An 18089-nucleotide genomic window follows, 5' to 3' on the forward strand; every position below is an offset into this window, starting at 1 on the left:
CTATGAGGTGGATTGATTCAGTGACTGGGATAATTGGGATGGGAGTGTCAGAGACAGTGCGATTGGCACAGGACAGAGCGGAGTTTAGGGCTGCTGTACACAGGGTCGCTATGAGTCGCAGGCGACTTGATGGCACATAACAACAACAACAACAAGATTAAAACAGTATGTAGTCAGAGGCTTGCATTCCTCAGAGGGGAGATTTTGGCCTAGACTATTTTCAGAGGTTAACAGATCTATGCTGGTGACAGTTTGGCACCAAAAGACAGGCCCGATCATCCTAACGGAGAGGGTGATGACAGCAGATTTCACATTTTCCAATCCGGCAGTGAAGCAAGTCAAAGCCCAGGCAAGCAGCTGACTCTTACCTTCTCCATCTTCACTCCTTAATCAAACTCTTACCGGATCATTAATTTACTGTAATATAATAATACCAACTGGATCGTATACAACAATAACAACAACAACAACTATTAGTCAACTAAAAACTCAACCCACTGTCACTGAGTTGGAACCAATTTATAGTTGACTCTCCAGTGAGTTTTTGGAGGCTGCAAATCACACAGGAGACTTTCTCCCATGTAGCAGTGGATGGTTTTGAACCATCTACCTTTGGGGTTGCAGTTCAACTCCTTATCCACCAGAGATCCTACTAACTAGAAATCAACAGGTTGGTTCTGATCCGCTGTGTGCCGCCTTAGAACTGAGTCTCATAGGGATTTTAATGGCTGTTTGATTCAGAAGCAGATCTCCAGGCTTTTATTCTGAGACATCTCTAGGCGGACACCAGTCACCTCTTTTGGTTATTAGCCAAGCATGGTAGCTATTTGCTGGTGTTGTGCTGGTAGACATCTTTCTTCCCAAGAAGAGAACCTGGCCACCATTCTTTTGTTAGGGATTTACAAGCCACAGCAGCACAGTAGGTTAAGTGTCGGACTGCTAACCTAAAGGTCAGCAGAACAAACTCACCAGCTGCTGCACTGAAGACAGATGGGGAGTTTGCGCCCATTGAGATGCACAGTCTTGTAAACACATCAGAATCATGAAGAGAGGCTGACTCAACGGTGGTAGATGGGTGAGTATTATGCTCTCAACAGGCTTCAGTAGAGCTTCCAGATTAAAATAGAAGAGGAAGAAAGGGCTGGAGACTGGCTTCCAAAATATCAACCAATGAAAAACCTCAATCTGTAAGTAGTTAAGGGAAAGACACAGGATGGAGCTATGTTTCCTTCCATTGGGTATGGCTGTGCTATGAGACAGTGCAAGCCACGCGGCAAATACCACCAAGGGAAGAGAAGATTTCCTTTCTACACTACAGCAATGAGAATAGAGAGTAAATAATGGCACTGGTGATTAAAGTGCACAATTGCTGCTGTTGTTGACTGCCTGTGAATCAAGCACAACTCATAGTGACCCTATGAACAAAAGGCCTAAAGCTCCTCTACAACCATTGATATTTATCAAAGTTTATAGTGTTTCCAGAGGCATGTTGTTTAGGAAGTAGATGCCAGGACTGCTTCCAAAAATTGCACTGTAAAGTTTATTAAACAACAGTATTTAGGAATCTGAAAATATACTTGCTTTTAGGCCTTTTATATACAATGATACACATGGTTGTATATTCTGGGAGGCGGCATGACTGACAGAAAAAATGGTCAACATCATGTTCACCACCTGTGAAAGTAGCAGCCTTTGACACCTAAAACATGCAACAAGGTAATTGGCAAGGCAGAAACCAGCCATCCCAGCCATTCCATGATGGCTTCCATCCAATCCCCAGCCTCGTGGCTGCCGGACGCACATGCACTGCATTCTGACCAAGCAAGAGTTTCTCCTGCGACTTTCCACATACTTCCAGCTCAATGTTTCCACTCTAATTCCTGTACTTCACACATTAACCAGAGCCCTTCTCAAAGCCCTTGTTCCTGTTAGCAAATGGGATTGTCTGGTCCAAGTACAAAGCACCTTCCTGTCCATCTATTACAGTTGCTATAATTAAACATGTTCACAGAATCAGTGCATTTGAAATTAACTGTTTACATCTCTATTGCTCAAAAGCTAAAAGACACTTAAGTTCATAATTTCAAGACATTTAAAAAATGTGTTTGTGTGAAAAATAAAACTGGCTAAAATGACCATGATATTTTTTTTTTACCTTTTTGCATCAGAAGTACTTGAATTTCCACCCTTTCCTTTATTCTGTGATAATAGTATCAATGTTCTGTTAATCAGATGTATAATTTAGGAAAATAATTACTTCCCTTCTTAATTTTTTTTTAAAATCTGAATCAAGAGTACCTTCAGTGTGGAAGATCTAGTGATCAAAAGAGGAAATCTTTGTTAAAATATCTGCTACATATTCCTCATACAGAAGACACAACCTTGTATGCTGAAACTGAGCCAGACCTGAAGTGCTTGCTGCAGAAGATTAAGGACTGTAGTCTTCAATATGGATTGAAGCTCAACATCAAGAAGACAAAGATTCTCACCACTGGGCCAATTGGCAGCACCATGATGGATGGAGAAGAGATTGAGACTGTTAACAGTGACAGCTTGCTCAGCTCCACAATCAACAATCTTGGCACCAGTAGTCAGGAAATCAAAAGACAAATTTCATTAGGTAAATCTGGGACCGTTCTAGAGTATTGAGAAGCAATGATGTCAATGTAGAGACTAAGGTGTGCCTGATCCAGTCCATGATCTTCACCATTATTTGCTCTGCATCAGAGAGCTGGATAATGACTAAGGATGATAGAAGAATTGATGACTTTGAGTTGTGGTGCTGGAGAAGAGTACTGAACATACCATGGATTACCAAGAAAACAAAAAAGGTCTGTCCCGGAGAGGGTGAAACCAAGTTTCTTCTTGGAAGCTAAGATTTTAAAGCTCTATCTCACATACTTTGGACCCATGACCAGGAAGAATCAGTCCTAGAAGAAGGACATCATGCTAAGAAGGGCGGAGGGACAGCACAGGACAGGAAAGCCCTGGATGAGATGCCTTGTGGGTATATCACAAACAACAATACTGGATAAATTTGTGTGGAATTACTGAACCTTTTATGGAGCCCTGGTGGCTTTGTGGGTAAGGAGTTATGCTGTTAACCCAAAGGCAGGCAGTTTGAATCCACCAGCTGCTCCAAGGAAGAAAGATGAGCAACTCGTCCACTGCAATTTATAGCCTCCGAAAACCTGCTGGGCAGGCCAGCTGTGAGCTTATTCTGACTCACTAGAATACAACAACAACAACAACAATCCACCTAGTGTGGACAACGTTCAGCGGTCAGCCTTCGGGTTGGTGGCTGGAATCCACACCAAAGACAACATGGGAAAAGGCCTAGTGATTTACTTTCAAAAAACCAAGCAATGAAACCTCTCTGGAGCATATTTCTACTAGTCTCCTGAGGTTCCCATATGTTGGAACTGACTTGATAGCAATTGGTTAATCCACATAGGGAGCACTGACAGCAAACCCATGCGGAAATCAGTGATGTGCTCAAAGCTTCAGACGGAACCCACGCTGCGTCTCAGTGCTCTTTGATGGAGGAGCTGAGAGGTACGGGAGTCACAGGATCCTCCTCCCTCCTAAGGTCCCTTGAAGCTCTGCAGAGCATATGCCCACAGACAGACTGAAAGGCCTCTGCACACCCAGAGGCAGGCAAGCAGAAAACTGTTTGGTTTTGTATGCATATAGCTGTCACATCAATTCTGACTAGGAAACTAAAGAAGCAGTCAATTCCACTTCACTTTCAAAAGGAATCTCATGTTTTCTTTTCTTCCCTCCGGGGAGCACAATTTGAAATGTAACTGCACAACTTGAACAGACCATGAGGCACTGTTCACAACGTGTTCTCAGGGGTGGAGGCAGGTCTCAGAGATTCAATCAACACATTTTAAAAGAGAAGTCACAAAGACAGCCTAAAACCTTTTAAAAAGAAATCTCTTAGCCTGGGTTCCATGTAATCATCCCATTTTGAAACTGTAAGAATCATCCTACACAATTTGTTCATTAAAAATGTGTTAAATGAAGCTTAGATAATTTAAGTGTATTGTCCACGGCTATACACTGACAGATCTGGGACGAGACCTGTCCTCCATGGCTGTTAGCTCCAAGCCCTTTCTACAGGATCAAACTGTCTTTAATACACAGCAATAACAATCCTAGAGATTACCTCTCTCCCTTACCTTTTACTGTTAAGGTTACTGTAATTCAGATAAACAAATCATACAGATAGATTTAAAAAGCAGGTACAGTATGCATCAGGGTTTTATCTTTTCTCACTCTCTATTCAATCTGTAAGCTCAGAAATTGTTCGAGAAGTTGGACTACAAGAAAAAGAATCTGATATCAGGATTAGGAAGAATCATCAACAATCTATATTATAGAGATGACACAACCCTGTGATTGCAGAAAGTGAAGAAGACCTGAAGCAATTAGTGAAGAAGTTCTTACAGTCTTCTATATGAATCACATGTCAGCATCAAGAAAACAAAAACCACTGGACCAATAAACAACCTCAGGACAAATGGTGAAAACCTTAAAGTTGTCAATAATTTAATGGTACTTGGATACACAATCAACACTCATGATAACAATAGTCAAGAAATCTAAAGACAAGTTGCATTGGAAATATCTGATGTCAAGGACACTTTAAATAAATGGACTAAAGAGTAAGAGTGTGAGTTTAAGGACTAAGGTATGCCTGATGTAACACTCAGCATTTTCAGATGCTTCCTATGACAACTAAAAGTTGAAACATGAATAAGAAAGACTGATGAAAAGGAAGAATTGATATCTTTGAGTTGTGGTATTGGCAAAGATTATTGAATATACTATGGACTGTCAAATAAAATGAAACAAACTAGACATGAAGGAAATGTAACCAGTATGCTTCTTGGAGGCAATGATGGCGAAACTTCATCTCACATACTTAGGGCATGTTATGGAGGGGTCAGTCTTTGGAAAGAGACCTAATGTGAAGAATGTAGAGTTAACAAAAAAGGAGATCTTCAGAAAGATGGATTGACACAGTCACTGTAGCCTACAACGATAAGCTTGAGCATGGTGAGACTGTGAGGGTCTTGTAGGGCATTTGCTTTAGTATATGTATACCATTCAATTCCTTTCACTGAATCTAAGGAAGGTCTGGTGAACTAGTAGGATAAAGAGTTGTGCTGCCAACATAAAAGCAGGTGGTTCAAATCCACCAGGTGTTCCAAGGGACAAAGAAGCCTAATCTCCTACCATGAGATATATAGCCTCTGAAGATTTGTTGTAGGGTTAGCTACAGCTGATCTGAATGGGTTTCAACTTGATGGCACATAACAGCAATACTAACAACAAATAAAATAGAACTGTAATAGCAAATTTAATTCTTTATAACCCAGATAGGACATATAACCCAGGTAGGATATATCACAGGTTTTGCCTGGAATTAACTTAATGATAACACCTAAACAGATGCAACAACCATAACTACAAAAGAAGAAAAAAGGAGAGAGAAAAACATTAATCCAGACCTGTGGTATGCATGTTACCAAGGAACAAGATATCCAAACACTTGAGACAGATTATTTAGCTCAAGGTTCCACTACAAAATAAACAAAAGCTCTGCCTCTGACAAGTCACTGCTAGAGGATCCTGCAGCACAGCCATGCAGTGTATGTTCAAAGCTGTCCCCTTTACTGAGATGACTGATGAGAACCAGTACAATCTCAGACAACAAAAACATTTCAGTGCATCTTGATCCAACTCTGGGGGAGATTAAATGTTATTTTTAAAACATGCACAAACACCACCTTGGGACCTTTTTGAAAACATAGATTCAGTACATTTGAGGTAGAAAGATAAATTCCCAGCAGGAGGCCAAAGTGGTTTAAAATCCCCTCCTTCCATAATAACAGAACTTGCAGTTGCAACAGAATCTGTCATTGTTCTTTAATAGGCTTTAATGAAATTGTGTGTTCGTTACCTTTCTTGTAAGTGGCACTTCAATGGGGACAGGAACAACTTCAGCAAGTAAGCAGCCATAAAACGCTACCATGAAAGCAGCAGGATCGTTGTTGGGGAATACCAGTGCTACCTGAAACAGACAGAGACCCGGACACAGAGAGAAGACACACAGCTTTGTGAACCTGTTAACTTGGTGTCATTACATTTTCTTAGTTCTAATGTAAACACACTTTCACATTAAAAGTCTTCAATAAACTAACACATTATGTATTTTATTGTTTTTAAAATATAAAAGGATTTGCACAAGCACTGGGGTTAAAATGTAAATAACAAAATTATGATAGAATAAAAACTAAGTACTCTATTTAAAAATGCATTTTAGATTCTCCTGTTATATAGTATTTTACAAAATCATTACTCCTTAGTGCTGCACCATACTTCACTGTGTGAATGACCATAATTTCTCAATCCTTTTGTTTGCTGATTGACAACTGCTAAAAGAATTAAATCAATTCTGGACAAATACTCCAGAAGATCATTACTGAAAAAGTAAAAGAGTAACTAGTAAGGTGTGGATAAAGGCACATAAAGGCAAGTGGAGGAGGACTGGGCAACAGTGGGTGGAGAGAACAGGAAATCACTAGAGTAACAGTTTGGTGGGTGAAGGGAGGGGTAAAGGAATTAGGAAAGAGCCAATGAGGACCTGAAGACATGGGGTAACAGTAGTCACAGACCAATCGTGATTAATTTTACAATACACAATGTACATGGGTGATCTTGTGAAACACAATGTACATGAATGAAATACAATATATGCAAATTTTGCATGTAAACCAACATAAAAAAAGGTGAAGAGAAAAAAATGTGTTTTAGTAAGTATGCTGTAATAAATAGTATGTGCTTTTTCTTTTATATACAATGGGGTGGGCTAGGAGTTTAAGGAGAGATGAATGGCTCAGTCAGAAATGATCAGCATCACACGGTGTTTTTAACAGGAACTCACAGGACTTGAGTTGCCACAATAGCAACAGGGCCAAAGCCCAGATAGAAGGGACTCAGTGAAGCTCAAACTTACGTTGTTTAAGGATCAACTATAATTGGACAAAGTCATATTGTTCTATTTGATATTCAAGTCTAACCAAAACACTGTACTGTTAGTACAAGAGAACATTAGGATTAATTTCAGGTGATAGGACATCACTATGGTCTTAGAACTAGAAATCTTGTATGGATATTTATGAGATATCATAATGCTTATTAATTAACTGAAATAAGCATTTTGTTTCCACTGTAATGGAACCTATGTTCTTTTAGTCTAAGCTGCAAGGCTTTTGTTTTGTTTTTCATAATTTTTTTCAAGGGTTACACTTATATCACTCTTCCTTTGTGTTTTAAGTAGTCACAAATCTTCTCTTACTGTTCAGAACCCAGAATAGCCAGTGCAATACTATAAAAATACACAGATGCAGATTATAAGCCCATACAGTTCAACGTTTCTTTTAACAATTCTCTGCATGTCCCCATTATAGTTCATTGAACCCAATTATCCTTAGAACCCACGCAAAAGTCAAAACTAAACCTACAGCCACTGAGTCATTTCTGACCCTGAAGACTCTTCCCTGGATTTTCAAAGCAGTAAATCTTTATGGGGAAAAGACTGTCCATTCTTTCTCCTGGTAGATTTGAACTGCTAAAGTTTTGGTTAGTGATCCATCCCTTAACACATGCTAGTAGAGTTCCTAAGAGGACAACAGCCACCAACAAATCAGGACCTGTTCCTGAGCTTCGCGTTTTGACCTTTCATGTTAAAGGAACACAATCTATCTGTTTTAACTTCCTGTCTATTTATCTTCATGTAGCCAGCTCTTCAGTCTTTTCTTTGCCCACCATACAACTTCCTGCCTTCTTTATTCACTCTATTTCCTCCTGCCTGACCAACAGTGGATATCTTTGTTCCCCTTGAGAAGCAATCTCAGATTTCTAGAGGCTCCTCAAGATGAAGAAGATTGCTTTCCTTCCCAAATAGCTGAGTATATTTCCTAGTTTCTATTTTGAAGACCATTAAAACTTTGCCATTTCTATAGTCTATTAATAAGCCAGAGCTCTGGGGGCCTAGTCACAGAGCTTCACTGTTAACTCAAAGGCTCCATCCTTCTGGCGGTTCAAATCTATTAGCAGCTCTGCAGGAGAGATGTGAGCAATCTTTATCAGAAACCTAATGAAGGGTCACTTATGAGCTGTTTTGACTTAACAGCAAAGAGCTGAGTTGAGTAAATTTTCTAGGGTGGGAGAGATATTGCAAGTTTGTTGAGGACTGGTTTTATATGTAAAATAAATAAATCGCTACATCTTCTATGGGTCTTACTGTAACATCTGAATATGTAAGTTTACAAATTATAAATATCTTTTCCAAAGCCCAATAATATCTTCTCCAAATTGCTTTAACAGAAGCCATCCACACAAAAAGGGACTATCATTTTATGTCGGGGACTAGAATATTCATCATTTGGCAAAAAATTGTATTTTGATAAAAAAATATTTTCAAAGAGATGATGAATTCCATTTATTGCAACAGCATGCTGTTTTCAAGTAAATATACAGTTACATGTGTTTATGTAATAATTACTCATACACAAGTGCCAGATGCTAACTGTATGATACCAAAGCATTTTGAAAAGTAGCCCCATACACAGGGAAATCCATCTCCTGTCAAAAATCTGATTACATACTATGTTCTATCTTACATCTTAGCTAAGCACCAGGTAGTTCTTTCTATAATCACTGCTATGCAGGAATTCCGTGAATCTGAGCTGCACGCTGACTCATGGGCACTGTATTTTGATCAGAGGACATAATGTAAATGAATCTTTAATAAAACTACTAACTCTGAGGATCAACTGATAATTAAGGGAAATATTACTCTGTAATTGCCATACGAAATAATCACAAAAAAATTGGAAATAATCACAAAATCCTAGAGTAGGCAGCAACCCTGGTCCATGTCTCTGGTCCATGTCTCTATATATCTTAAGTAACTCTTATTTCAAATGTCCACTAGGATTTGATATTCAAAGTATCTTCTAAGCATTCATAAGGAATCCTCTGGTATAGGTAGGATAATCCACTCTTGAGGCTGCAAAGATACTTTAAACATACAGTAAAAAGGTACTGTATTGGAAGATGAGGAAACTGTGGTGGCTTTACGGTAAAGAGTTGTGTTGCCAACTCAAAGGCAATTGGTTCAGGGAAGAAAACTGTGCAATCTCCTCCCATTTGTTTGACAGCCTCTGAAAAACCCACTTGAGGGTAAGCTATGAATCAGTTCTCATTCAGTGAAACATAACAACAAAAACAACAACAAATTTGAAGACAAGAAATTGGATTCTACATCCAGCCCCAAATCTAAATTGGCATGTAAACACAGAGGACATTCTTACCTGGTCTGGGTCTAATTTTTATCTGGAAAGACAGGACAATGGTGGGCATAGTTCAATGCTGATTAATTTTATAAAATATAATGAATGGAAATGATTGTATAAAACACAATGTGAATGAAGGATAGTATAAAATACAATGTTTATGAACTTTGTAAGTAAACCAACATAAAATGATTTTTTAATTTATTAAAAAATAAAATGAACTTACTAATACTTGTCTTAATGAGATTATTATAGTGACAATAAAAATCTGCTTTCTAATTAGAGACAGTGGTTTACACAATCTCTAATATTATACAAAGTAATTTAACATTCAAGTAAGAACAGTTACAATTTTTAGCCAACAATGTCTGACTCACCATTTAATGCTTCAGAAATAGTTGTAAATGTATTTGTTCTGCCTGGCCTGGTCCATGATGCAAATCGTGTACTTGTATGACAGTGGTAAAAGACAGTGAGCTCTGGTGTCTGACGGACATGACGTGAGGGTCACCTATGATATCTACTGTTTGGTTAGCCTCACCAAATTATTTAATAGTTAAGCTCACAAGTCTGATCTGAGTGTCCTATGGATATAAAGCTGAGGAAATACTACAATTCAGTTTACTGAGTTTTCTAAAGATTAAACAATATACTACACATACATAATCACTCCAGATTCACAGTCAATGTTAAGAAAGCTTTCTTTAATTGTAGTATAATTGTTGATGTTGTTGTTATGTTCCATCAAGGGGGAATCGACCCCTAGATTACCCTCCAGTGGGTTTTCAGAGGCTGTAAATCACACAGGAGGAAACTGCCCATCTTTCCCTAGTGGAGCAGTTGGTAGATTTGAATCATGTACCTTTGGGTTGGCTGCACAATTCCTGACCATTAAGCCACCACAGCTGTACTGTAGTACTAGTAGGTGGTATTATTACAAGGTAAGAGGGAATTCTCATGGCAAAGTGTGTGGGAAATTGCTCTGTTAACCCAAAGGTAGTGTCTCTCTGGCATTCCAATCCACCAGCAACTCTGCAGGAGAAAAATGGGCAATGTCCTCTTATGAGACTTACAGCCTCTGAAATCCCACTGAAGGGTCAGCTATCCATGGTTTCTGACTTGAAAGCAACAAGATGAGTTAGTTGAGATGATTATATGTAGGGAGCTTTGGTGATGAGTCTGAAGGGAACGGCACTGCTAACCCAATCCAACTGCTAGTCTACCAGCAGTTCTACAGGATAGATGGGCAATCTCCTCCCGTGTGATTCACACCCTTGGAAAGCCAACAGAGGGTGAACTACGAATTGGTTCCAACTCAATGCCAATGAAAGGTGGAAAGATATATTAGGTATATTTCCAGCATGGCTATATTTCAAATATTTATTAATTTAATCCTTTGCAACCTGTCAATCATATAGTGTCTACCAGTAATGCCAACTTCTCCAGTTTCTTGGGAAATTCATATCCAGGTACAGTAAGGGATACCTAGTGAAGACCTGTATCTGATATGAATCTGAAAAAAAAAAAGGGGCCTAATTCCACCATTGGGACATATGCTTCCCACAAAATTGAATTATCTAAAAAGTTACCGTATTACCTAAAAAGAAAAAAAAATTCCCTTGAATTCACCATGCTTTGCATTACTGAAAACACATGGTATTAAAAAAAAAAATCAGAGCAGAAACAATCCGACCATGAAAGGGTTAAACTGCATACTCACCCTATCTCCTGGTCGCACCATAGGTTCTTGCTTTGTACCTAATTTATGTAGAATGTTGTAAGCAACCTTCATACTTCTTGTCCACAGTTTGCCTATCAATTCAAATGAGAAAGACAAAGAGTTGGGGTATTATGCTTATCTTTTTAGTTATGCACATATGAACTTAACATTAAGCATATTCTTTCTCTATAAGAAATGATATGCAACTATTAGCTACCTGTATATGTCATCTGCAAGTAACTTCCATTAGAGACAGTTAACAAAAAAGCAAATGGAAATGGAAACGGTTTAGGTCAGTGAGGGATCAAAGTTATTAAAAACAAAGCTTCAGGAGAGAGAGGGAAAAAGAAAAGACAAACTCTAGAACTGTCTTCTTACTTTATGTGTTATTACAACACTATCATTAATTAAGTCCATGTTAACCAGCCATGTTGTTTGTTGTTGTTTAATGCCGTGGAAATGAAGAAGCATCCTTAAGAAATCCTGCTAGGACACTTTACAACTTTCAAAGTTGAAGCAATTGCATGATTGTGTCCTTGAAATCAGGATGGGGAAAAACCCCAACCTAGGAATTCGTGTAAAATCAGAGAAGCCTGACCATTTGAAAGAAACGTAAAAAAACCAAACAAAATTCCTGTCAATGTGCACAGTACCTGTAGGAAAGCCACAGAAAGGGTTCACTTTTATCACAGAAAGTACAAAGGGATTTCTAAGACATAAGCCCTAGAAAGTTTATACTTTTACCCCACATAGTAGAACGGCAAGATTTCTAAGGCAAAAAGCATGGGGAGACCTGCCCCTATAGCAATGGCACTGCTGTTAGAAGCAGTGCTGTAAAATGATCCATTTTCTTTAACATGTGCTCCTCGGACTGTAAAGAATAGAAAGGGAATGTAAGAAAAATAGGTTTTGAGGGTCCATTCAAAACCTTGATATATCCTACATCCAAAATTTCTCAGCTTCAAGTCTTTTATCCTGAGGAGTTGAATTAAGGAGTTTAACCTAAAGGAGTTGTATTCTTAATCTTTAATAGGAGTTTGTATAAACATTTTGAATGATATTTGAATATTGAATTTTAGAAAAAATTACCACAACAGAGAGAGAGAGAGAGATTGATTGACTGAGATTTGATTTAAAAAACGACAGGTCCCTAAGGACTTGCAGATTTCATGACCCAATCTTCATCTCATTGCCAGGCGTTTCTTCAGCAGTCCTGGTCATGGTCTGAAGAGCCTGAGATGAAGTAAAAATTACTGCAAAATGTAATAAAACCCATAGCAGACACACAGACCCTTTGCCATCTCTTCAACAGATTCTGCAAAGAGCTTTTCAGAAGTGACTGAGGTCTTTGAAGGTGTATTAGTGCGATCATCGATTAGTAAAGTTAAAATAAAATTCTTCCTTACAATAACAGTTTTAATTTTTTTATCCTCATTTTAAAAGTAAAAGCTAAATAGTTTATTTGTTTATATCAAATTTTGGAAGAAAAAAATGAAACCACTTTGCATCTGTGTTATTTAATATTTGACTTCATATACAAATTAATGCACGATACACCTATCTTAAGACTTGCGCTCTGGTGGTGGATTAGTAAGGAGTTGAGCTGCCAACCCAAAGGCATGTGGTTTGTGTCCACGAGAAAGTGGACAGACTCTGAAAACCCATTCAAGGGTCAACCAGGAAACTTGCAAAAAAGCAAAGAAAAACAGTAACAGTAAAGACATCATATGACTTAAGCAATCTTCCTCTTAGTATTAAGGGAGCAAAGACAATGTCTTAAAATCACTGAAACCTCTAAATTTTAGGCCAATTCCCAGTTAAAATTAAATGCTCAACAAATGCCTCATTAGAGTTTTGTTATAAGACTGTTAAAATAAAGCAGAAAGTCATAATATATTTTTATCACTTAAATTTTTGATCTAAAATTTTATTCATTACCCAAGTCTGTTAGCTACTGTTAACAACATAGTTCTCAACACTGGCTACTTTTCATCTGTCATCCAGCAGGAGAGGGGCAATGTACTTTTTCCTCCTAAAAACATGATCCCTTTAATGTGAACAATATCAGTAAATTATCAGAGCTGAACAAGGAATTACAATCAATTATGTTGTAACTGAAAAAATTAATTTGTTGGAAATTAACAAATCAGCAGAATGAAACAATTATTACTATTATATTTTGTGAAAGTTCCAACCTCCTGTGAGCTTGGAAACTTAATGCGAACATCCTACATTCAAACAAAAGCCAACAAAAAAGGGTTTGAAAAGAGCAAGTGTGTAATTGTGACCAAAGAGTTTCGTGAGTACACAGGGGCGGGTGGGCCACTGAACACACAGCACACTATGGTTATTAAACGTGGAAATAGGTGGGTGCTGGAGAAAGACATCCTCAATAATGCAAAAGATACTTCCATCAAGATTATGTTATGTTCTTCAAGCTGAAGAATGTAAACCACACAGAATATCAAGTTAGCACAAGCCAATTTATACAACAACAAAATTGTTAGGTGCTGTCAAGTCAGAACTGACTCCCAGCAGCCCCTCCAGTGGGTTTTCAGAAGCTGCCAATCACATGAGAGGAGACATTCTGCTCTCACTGAGCAGCTGGTGGATTTGAACTGCCTGCCTGTGGGAAGCAGCCTGATTCCTTTCCACTAGGTCACCAGGCCTCCCTACAAAATTGAAAACAGGACAAGGAAATAGAAGCATTTACTTGGAAGAAAAAGCACACTGCATCAAAGTTAAAGGGATGTACAGATATCTCACTAAAGCCAAACAGCAGACTGAAATAGATATGATATAGTTTCTACTAAGTGAAGAAGGATGATAAAGGGAAATCAGTGGTACAGTACTATTTACTTTTATTAAATTAAGATTATGAAATGTCATGAACATATGTTTTACTATAACAGTGAAACATGTGCCTGCTAAATACAATGTCAGCAATTAAAATACTCCAAGGGATTTATGAGAGGGAAGTCTTCATGATCCACTCCTGTGAAGCTTACAGCTCTGGGTACAGTCTGGACAGGTCCTCTGTGTCACTAGTCAGAAAGCTCTTAGCAAAAGTTAGTTAATGGAAAACATGGTTAAAAGGGAAACGGTTTTAATGTTTTCAGTCTTCACTTACCATCTATATTGGCTATTAAAAACCCCAAATTTTCAATTGAGAATTCTGCTATCCAAAGATTTTGCAGGGAGGGTTTTTAGGTTTGAAGAGAAACTCCGATACTTGAAACACTATCACCTTTCAATGATACCATGTTATTTAATTAACTTTTCTGAGATCTTCAGCAAAAGTTACTCTTTAAATATGTATCTATTTTTAAAGTGTCCCACACAGCACTTTTCTATGGTTTTCACCACATTAGCCAGCATTTTCATTTTATGTCCTGATAAAACATAACCTTACATTTTAAAAATACCAAAACATTTTGTCTATGTAGCAAATTTGTTTTCCCATCAACAGTTCATAAACAAATTGTTCTGTGGCACTGGTTGCACTGCAGTCTTACATTTGAAGTGCATTCTTTTAATAAGCAAAATATAAAAATTGACAATAAAATTCTATTACTATAGATTATTTAAAAATAAATGACTTAAAAGCAGGAGTTGAATTATCTTGGTGTAGATAAATATAGTTCAAATATTCACACACTGCATTCAGTTTGTGTCTTAAACTTAAAGTTAGTTTTAAACTTGCAAGAAAAGGAATTCTACTACTCTGGTAAAAGGTCCATCAGTAAAAACTAAAACAAACAAACAAACAAACAGACAAAACTCCTCCAGTTCACTACCATGGAGGGGTTACAGCTCACAGGGACCCTGCCTGGGTTTCCATTGTAAACCATAATGACAGGAGACTGTCTACCTTTCTTCCACAGTGTCTAGTGTATTTGAACTGCTGGGGGTCTGTGATCTTTGGGTTGGCAGCACAACTTACTACAGATTTAGTCACTAAAGCTACTGTGTCTTTAGTTTGGTTGAATAAAGCCTTTTTAAAATATAGCTTCTTCCCCTCTCCCCGCCCCCAAATATATTATGGAGACGAGATACTGTTTGTCTTTGAAAGACATGTACTGGAGTTTATATATACATTTCTTTCATCAGCAGAAAAGCAGCTTTACTGCTAATGGGGTAGGGGGATTAATCACAGAGTTGTACAATTTGATGAGAAGGGGTGAAGGAAATGGAAGAATCTGTTCTCAAGATCAATGCATTTGAATTTTCTAAATTAACTAGTACTAAAAAAATAAACACTGGATAGGTACACTGGAAAAAATCTTTTATAATCATGGCATATCTATCTCTGTATTTCCAATTTCTAGTAAATTTTTAAGGAATTTTAACAAATATTTGACAATTCAAAGAATGAACATATGCACTCAGGCATACATACAGTTTGGTCCAGAATTTTCTAGTAAGTTTTAGAGACAATAAGCATTGGAATTACCAATGGTTATGGGGCTGTAGTTCCAAGTACATAATTATCTATAGGGAACATTTTTACTAGACTTAAAAAAGATTATACAAAAAAAATATTCTGTCTTTGACACCATAAAATATACAAGAGCATATTTAAAAGAAGGAAAGTGTGTGCATCATTATAGATGAGATATTCTTTTATTAATCTAAAACTAGCTATCAAATTAAAACAAAACCTACTTTCATCAAGTTGATCACAACTCATAGAGACCCTGGATAAGCTATTAAGAAAAAAAATCCTAAATCTCATTTCTGTTAGTGAAGCTCCCATGTAGAAAATAATGGCTGTGAGTTTGCAGCTGATATTTCTGGGGCATCTCCAGAAAGGCTGGACCTACTTATTTTACTAATCAGCATAACATTGGACTTTTGCCCTTAAATGGTGATGTTGAAATGCATTTTTTGTTTCTTACTTGCAATTGGAGTTGCACTAATGACAAAACAAAACAAAAAAAAAACCCCAAAAACAAAAAACAAACAAACAAAAACAACAACAACCAAAAAAACCCCAAACCCAGAACAACTCAAAGGTACTCTAACCTCCTATGAACATAGGTGAGTCATTATAGTCTTTTGGTTATTAAGTGAGTTTATTGGCAAAGTGAAAGTGAAGTGTGTAAAGAATCATATCCGTATGGTACAAACAACTACTTGTAAAATGTTTATTGTGTCCATTATTTGATTAAACAAAGAATTTTTGAAAAACCTATTTGAGTATATGCTTTCATTTCTTTAAAAAATTAAACTCTAAACATGGGTGTGCATATATCTGCCTTGGTGGCAGTTACGGTTTCTTTAGGGTATATTGCAGCTTTGTTCACAATAGCAAAGAGCCGGAAAAAACCGAAGTGCCCATCAACAAATGAATGGATAGAGAAGCTGTGGTATATTCACACAATGGAAGATTATGCTGCATTGAAAAACAAGGAACTCATGCAATATTGCTCAAAGTGAGTGACCCTGGAGGACATTATGCTGAGTGAAATATTTTAGTCACAAAAGGACAAATACTACATAGTGCCACTGTTGTAGAACGAGACTGACATCAGGGCTGGGAAGACTGAGAAAAATTGGATAAATTATGTATATGGCATTTAAACAGATGAGGAAGAGAACAGTCTAAAAACCATATATGACTGGGTATTATGGTTATGATAAGAGTCCAGAATGAAGGATGCATAGTGGAATGTACTGGGGGGTGGGGTGGGGGACTGTATATCACTGAAGGAATTTTTTTGTTTTTACTTTTCAGGAGACGAGTGAACTGGGGTGGGGAGCGGGGGCAGGGAGAAAAGTGCAACAATGAATAAATGGAAATCCAAAATCTCTGTAAATGTTCATTAAAATGGAAAAAAAACCCCAACCCCCAAAACCCCCACCTAATAATAAATAAAAAATTAAAAGATCTCTAGCTAGTTTTTTTATGCAAAATGTTATCTCACTTTAAAAAAACAGAATGATGAAAATACATTGGACAATAACACAATAGGAATTTAATGAATTTTCCCCCAAATATTGGTAGAGACAATAAAATCTATCAACTCCAAATCTGATTAAATAAATTGAACTTTTAAAAAAGTATAAATAAAACTCAAAATAAATCCAACAATAGAAACTATATAGGGTTTATAGAAACAGTAACAGACAAATTGGTGGTCTAGTAGAAAAATCTGCCCTGTAATTCCAAAGGCAAGCTGTTGAAACTCACCAACTGCTCGATAGCAGAAGAATGGGCAATCTCTTCTGTGTGATTTCTGCCTCTGAAAAGCCACTGGAAGTCAGCTATGGGTTTGTTCTGACTCAACAGCACTCCACAAAAATAACAATAAAGACAAAACTAGGGAGCTCAGGTGGCTTAGTGGCAAGGAATTGTGCTACCAATGCAAAGGTATGTGGTTTGAATCTACCAGCTCTTCTGTGGGAGAAAAACAGGCAATCTTCTCCCCTGTAATCCACTGCTTCTGAAAACCCACTGGAGGGTCAGCAGGAGGTTGGTTCTGACTCTTGGGAACATGCAACATATTTACTTGCAAATCTCAGATCTAACAATTTGATTAAAAAGAACTACTTTATATTGTAAAATGAAAAAAACAGCCAAAGCTATTAGAGTAGACTGACAGCTAGGACAACTGAGGCTGAGCACTCCAATTTGGAAACACAAAGGAGGAGGAACAGCAGTAAGAAGAAAGTAGTGATTGGAACGTGGAATATGAGAAGCATGAATGTAAGAAAACTTGGCATTTTTAAGAAAGAAACAGAACGCATAAATATCAACATATTAGGTATAGCAAAATGAGATGGACTGGTGTGGAACATTTTGAATCAGACAATCATACGGTTTACTATGCAGGAGATTAAAAGGTAAGAAAAAAATGGAGTTGCTTCCATAGCTAAAAAGGCCATTTCTAGTCCCATCTTGAAATACAATATTGTGTGCGACAGGACAGGATAATATCCATACGCATACAAGGAAGACCTGTTAATACACTTTCAAATTTATGTGCCTGCAACTA

General features: G+C 37.5%; 1 protein-coding gene across 1 annotated transcript in view; it reads right to left on the reverse strand.

Moving 5' to 3' along the window:
- DIP2C (DIP2 disco-interacting protein 2 homolog C (Drosophila)) overlaps positions 1-18089 on the reverse strand; it is a 693228-nt gene that overhangs the window by 232114 nt on the left and 443025 nt on the right. The window contains exons 9-10 of the mRNA XM_006887669.1: positions 11092-11183; positions 5972-6082 (exon numbers count right to left, since the gene is read on the reverse strand). Coding sequence (XP_006887731.1) covers positions 5972-6082; positions 11092-11183 — 203 coding nt within the window. The remainder of the gene's footprint in view (positions 1-5971; positions 6083-11091; positions 11184-18089) is intronic.

This window comes from Elephantulus edwardii, unplaced genomic scaffold (assembly GCF_000299155.1).
Source record: "Elephantulus edwardii isolate Elephantulus edwardi_28Jun2011 unplaced genomic scaffold, EleEdw1.0 scaffold00060, whole genome shotgun sequence".
Taxonomy (NCBI): Eukaryota; Metazoa; Chordata; class Mammalia; order Macroscelidea; family Macroscelididae; genus Elephantulus; species Elephantulus edwardii.